The 6,231-nt window shown below is 44.2% G+C and overlaps 1 protein-coding gene across 1 annotated transcript; it reads left to right on the top strand.

The window, feature by feature from the left end:
• The first annotated feature begins 5,138 nt into the window (after window positions 1-5,138).
• LOC139834155 (uncharacterized) lies at window positions 5,139-6,231 on the top strand. The gene has a single exon (XM_071824576.1). The coding sequence runs from the start codon at window positions 5,187-5,189 to the stop codon at window positions 6,054-6,056; it is 870 nt and encodes a 289-aa protein (XP_071680677.1). The 5' UTR covers window positions 5,139-5,186; the 3' UTR covers window positions 6,057-6,231.

Raw genomic sequence — 6,231 nt, 5'->3', positions numbered from 1 at the left:
ACTGTCCTGAAAACTAGAAACATAGGATGCTAGTAACCAAACACCCTATCATTGTATCCATCGAGTCTAGATTTTCATAGTTTGGCAACCAAACGTTGGGCACAAGTACTGCATCATGCAATGTAAACAACCAAATTTTGGTCCTAACAACGTCTCTCGGCCTATCCCAACTTGGAAAATTTGCGTTCGCCTAGCTAGAGAAGTAATGTAGGCAACCAAAGATGGTCACTATGTATTTCAGAACTCGGAATCTTAGTTGACTGAACCACAAGAGAGTGTTATGGGGTATAGTTATTTTTGATACTAACTACTAAAGATCGGATCCCATGAACTAAGATGTCCTTGCTAGCTTAGATATATTACCTCACTCTATCCACATCCATGTAGAATCGAAGACGAAGTCCAAGTTAGCAAAGCACCATAACTTCCCACGGCGAACATCTGTTCATGTTTGTGTTTCCATAACTATGCCAAGATAGCGTAGGTAATTAACAAACAGAATTGCATCCATGTGTATTTTTTTTTTCGAAATGGGGTATATCCCCAGCCTCTGCATCAATCGATGCACACAGCTCTCTTTATTACCCAAAGTATCAAAATATCAAGTATCAAAGTTTTACAACTCAAAGATCATACAACGTGTACACATAAACTAGCCAACGAAACAGTATAGTGACACGTTTATGCATCTTGAAGTCGTTTAGTAGGTCGCCAACCAGCCTGGCTGTAAATAGCCTGTGCCACCGCTTCCAGCCGGCGGCATCCAGCATGCATAGGCTCTCGTTGCGCCTCCGGTAGTAAGAGAGACCAGTCGTGGATCCAGTGTGATACCATACGGATAACCTGTAAAAAATTAACATTTGTATTCCTGTTAAAGACAATGTCATTACGGCTATTCCATATAGCCCACATCAACGCGCTAAAACCAATTCTAATTCTAACTTTAGCCGTCTTACCCACCCCATTTAACCAGTTCCCGAACATGTTTGTGACATTAGTCGGTGGGGGTATATTAAAGGTAAACTGAATAACTCTCCAAATAAGCTTTGCGAAGGGACAATAAAAAAACAAATGGTTTATTGATTCCGATGAATCACAGAACACACATTTCTTACAACCATTCCAATTTCGGCGAGCTAAATTATCTTTGGTGAGGATAACTTTTTTATGAAGAAACCACATAAAAATCCGAACTTTTAGTGGTATCTTAAGCTTCCAAATATATTTACGAAGAAAAATCGTATGACCGTTCATATAGTCCGCGTACATTGACTTAACCGAAAAAGATCCAGAAGTTGTTAACCTCCACACCAAGGCATCCTTCTCGTCGGACAAGGAAATAAACATAAGTCGTTGGACCAAATCGATCCAAGCAGCCCACTTATTTCCTGTCAAAGACCTTCTAAATTCTAAATTCAAAGGTCTATTTGTGAGAACTTCAGCGACTAAAGCGTTCTTTCGTCTGACGATATTATATAACGAAGGATACTGACTCGCGAGAGGAGCATCTCCCAGCCAAGTGTCTTCCCAGAAGCGTACTTGCTGGCCATTACCTACTGAAAAAGTACTCCGTGAAAAGAAATCGTCTTTCACTCCCATGAGTCCTTTCCAAAATGGAGAGTCGGATGGTTTCGCAGTCACTTGTGACAAGGTCTTGGTTTTAAGATATTTGTTATATAATAGTTCCTGCCAAACTCCTTGTTCGGTAAGGAGTTTATATAGCCACTTGCTTAACAAGCATCCATGTGTATTGAAGAAGTCAGAACGTAAGTTGACTGACCTCGAAGAGAGAGTGTTATGTATTACTAAACCACTAAAGATTGTTCCCATGCATCGAGATGGCTTTAGTTAGTTAGGATCTTTCACCTCACATCTCCACATGCATGTAGCTAGAGGAAGACGAAGTCAGAGTTAGTGAGATATCGTACATTTTCCGATCGATATCCCCCGATGTTTGCATCGTCATAAATATACTAAGATGGCATAGGATAATTAACAACTACATGCATTCATGGGTATTTCAAAAGTCAGAGCTTACATGGGTATTTCAAAAGTCAGAGCTTAAGTTGACTTACTGAAACATTGTGTTATGGAGTATAGTTGAATGATAATACTAAACAGTCAATTAATTATATGATCTAGTGAATTAAGATGGCTTAGCTACCTAGGGTTTGTCACCTCAAGCAAGCAAAACATATTTCTCTCTTCATATCATTATCTATCGTTGTTTGTGTTGTCATAACTATCCCAAGATATATACTATATCATTGGCTAATTAACAAACTATGCCACGCTTGTCTGTATTTCACAAGTAAATATTTAAGTTTACTAAACCAGAAACAATGTTATGAAGTACATTTTAATGTCAACACTAAATCATTAAAGTTTGAATCCCGTGAATAACAGTGGCTTAGCTAGTAGCTAGGATTTCGTCTCCACATGCATGCAACTAATCCGGGATGCGGTATGTGCTAGCTAAACACCGTAATTTCTCTAGATCGATATACTAAGATATTTGCGTTGTTACCATAAATATCTCAAGATAGTGTAGGATAGTTAACGAACTATAGTGTGCTCATGTGTGTTTCACAAGTCAGAACTTAAATTGGCCGAATCGGAAGAGAGCTATGGAGTATAGTTTAACGTTGATACTAGACCATTAAAGATCAGATCATGTGAGTTAAGATGGCTTAACTAGTAGTAGTTAGGATCTGTCACCTCACTTGTCGACATGCACACAGCCAATTGAGTGAGCTAGCAAAATACTTTACCTTCCCAAGATCAATATTCACTATGTTTGTTTCCCTATAACTATCCCAAGAAACCTAGCTTACTAGTTACCACGCATAACATAATGTACTATCCAGTTTCCACTAGCTTGCCAACGAGGTGCTAGTACGGTGTGAAAAAATATAAAAAAAATATAAAGACGATCACCTCCTGGCTTCAAAATCTCGACCTCGCTCTGAACAATTGTTGGATTTTGGCATTTTGCTCACGGATTAGAACTCGTTCGCACATAAAAACTTGTACCCACCTTCTGATTTTCTTATCCTCTGACCTCTCGATGCAAATCTTTGATGGAGACCAAAGTGACCTGGGTTGTATATACACACACAAACTAGGAAACTTACTAACGATCTTAGTACTAAGTTAATTTAACACTTTCTAGGCAAGATTATTGCTAACAGAGGCGTGTTGGGTAGTGGATAGTTCGCAGGCGGAGGCGACTACGGTGGTAGAGGAGTATGCGGCGCTGGGATCCGATGATTTGTAATATCCGCAAAGAGTTAATATCACCACACATACATAAACGTATGTGTGATGTCCAAATTCATACACAAACTTGTAAACTGTGTTAAATTGGTACACTAACTTGTCATATGAGTGCAGTATTGGTCCAAATCACTCTAGTGAATACAGGTGGAACCTGTTTCTTTTGTGAAAACCCTCTAATTTTAAGGAAATCCATGGAGCGCTAAGAGATCGATCTGAGATCCCTCCTTGTCGCCGCCGCGGTGGGCGTCGTGATGCTCAAGAGGACGTGCATGTTTCTGGCAATATAGCGGCTGTTGAGGCAGGCCAGCGTGGACACAGCCCGGTTGCTGTCTCCGCCTGATCGCCACCCACCGCCACGCTATTGGTTAACAACATGTCGACACCGCGGCCGTGACGGTGATGGAGGACGGCCTTGTTGGCTGGCATGGCGATGACCCCTAAAGGTGCTAGAGTATAGCTTGGGCAGCGACGTGCTTACGCGCAAGAGTGCATGACCTTCAAGTACGAGCCAGTCGTGGAGACGGAAGATGTTGGTTTTATAGCAAAGATCGATGCGGCTAGCAGCAGAATAGACACGCTTGACGTGTAAATCTAGCAGTGCAAGAAAGCAAGCAGCTCGATGGATTCCCGTATGTGAAACTAAAACATAATACCACGTCTAGGCGTCTAGTTGGTTCACTTGGATCGATTCCGCTCGGTGACTTGCTCGCCTATTGTCATGCACGTTAGATCGGGGAGATGCCCACGTTGTCACCGAGCTGTAGCATGAAGCATGAGCAGGTGGAAGCGGCACGGGAGGCTGGCTAAGCTGACGGGGTACGGACGCCGGCCTTCTCGGTGTGGTCCAGCCAGGACATAGTAGGATGACATGGTCTAGGCAAAGAAAATTATAACGTCGAGATAATATATACATGGTTTTCTAAAAAAAGAAACGGTGCCAGGTGTCTGCACTAGAGAAATTTGGACTAATTTTGCACCCACAAGACAAGTTAGTGTACTAGTTTACCACTGTTTACAAGTTTGTGTATGAATTTGCAACGTAGTGGACAAGTTTATGTACCTGTGGTGTTATTAACTCATCCGTAAACTTGACAACACTTGGTACAAACGAAATTCCGGCAGTGCGCTAGCTGGCTGTATGCACAGTCAACACTTAATTTGCTTCGTCGTTTATCATATACTACACGAGCAGCGGTAATGGCCGCAGGGTAGCTACAGCTAAACCGCGTCTACCTGCACCGACGAAACATAGTTCATCGGCGCATCCTTTACGAGTCTAAATGCAAGGAATGCACCTAGATCGATCTATGGGATCTAGACTTCATGTGCGTGCATGAGCCAGCAGTGTGATATCGATCACTAGGTCATACGGACGAGTACAGGAGGCACATTCTTTCATGTGGAAAGAGGTGTAATGAATCATCCTACTTCTCAAGAAAAAATATACATCGGCTCCAAAATATTTGTCGCACGTTCTACAAATTTATATGTATTTTAGCCTATAAGTTCAGTAAATTTGCGACAAGTATTTATGACAAGAGGGAATACAATATCACTCTCTGAGGAGATGTAATCTCTAGCTGATTAGCTAGGCTTTGATACAAGCCAAGCAGTCGCTTACTTCAGACCCTTCCACAGCTGACCACTTGTAGTTAGTTGACTATTGACTGAATTAAGATATGGAGAGATCTGTTTAAGCAATTAATGCTACCTAGTTGAGGTGCAAGTCAACTGACTGCATGCTACCCTGTTTACTTATCGAATCACCAACTGAATTCAAGACCCAAAGCGTGAGTTTGGTGTGCAAATATCGCCATGCACGGCCTAGCTCCACCACTATATAAGCCCACAAAACCCTCAGCATCCAACTCATCTCACACTCCACCAAGCTCACAAAGTCACACACAATGGCTACTAAGCTTGCAGCTCTTGGCTTTGTTGTCCTCCTGAGCATTGGGTTCACCAATGCTTCGAGGATGCTCGCTAGCTCATCCAGTGCATCAGGAGGAGGAGGTGGGGGAGGCGGCGGAGGTGGTAGTGATGGTGGGAGTGGTTGGGGCTCGGGAGGTGGAAAAGGTGGTGCATCGGGATATGGTGGAACTTTTACATATGGGGGTAGCCAGAATAACTATGCCCAGGCAGCTGGTGGAGGAGGAGGAGAAGGCGCCGGTGGTGGTTCAAAGGGTGGAGCCGGATCTGGTTCCGGGTCTGGCTATGGTTCCGGCACTGGTGCGAGTGGTTCGACATCAGCCCCTACCGGGAATGGGTATGCCAATGCTAATGGTAATGGTGGGGGTGAAGGCCAAGGTGCTGGAGCCGATGGAACTAGCGGAAAAGGGTCGGGGGAGGGTGGCGGTCAAGGAAGTGGTGAGAGTGGCGTAGTACTAGCACCGGCTCCTGGTGCTGCTGGTGTCAGCTACTCTGATGCGGGCGGCAGTGGTACCGGTGGTGGCGGCGGAGACAATGGAAATGGAGGTGGCAAAGGAGCTGGAGCTGGGCAGGCCTCTAGCGACGAAACTTCAGGAGGCAGCGCCAGTGGACAGGGTAGTGGCGACGGTGGTGGCATTGTCAAGGGTGTCGCTCAAGGTCCAAGCATCGGTGTTGGGAGCGGTTCTGGCTCCGGAGGTGGACAGACCGGTAGCTCTGGTACTTCTGGTTCAGGCTATGCCACCGGAGAAGGAGCTGGTGGTGGTGGTGGCGCAGGTAGTAGCGATAATGGCGGGACAGGCAGCGGTGGAGGGACCGGGTCTGGATCCGGCAGCGGAGGATACCATTAAACCTTGGGTTTCAGATAAACTAAAACCGGAGTCCAACATACGTTCATAATCTTTTCATTTTACTAAGTTTCTCTCCATTTTGCGTTTTTATTATGCTCATAATAAAGGGCTCCATGTATGATTCTAGTGGAAGTTAAGCAGTAAAGAGAAATGTACCTATTTCCACCTTGCTCCA

Source organism: Lolium perenne, chromosome 1, assembly GCF_019359855.2.
Source record: "Lolium perenne isolate Kyuss_39 chromosome 1, Kyuss_2.0, whole genome shotgun sequence".
Lineage (NCBI taxonomy): Eukaryota > Viridiplantae > Streptophyta > Magnoliopsida > Poales > Poaceae > Lolium > Lolium perenne.
Note: the sequence above shows the minus strand (reverse complement) of the source record. Positions and strands in the feature narration are given on the sequence as shown.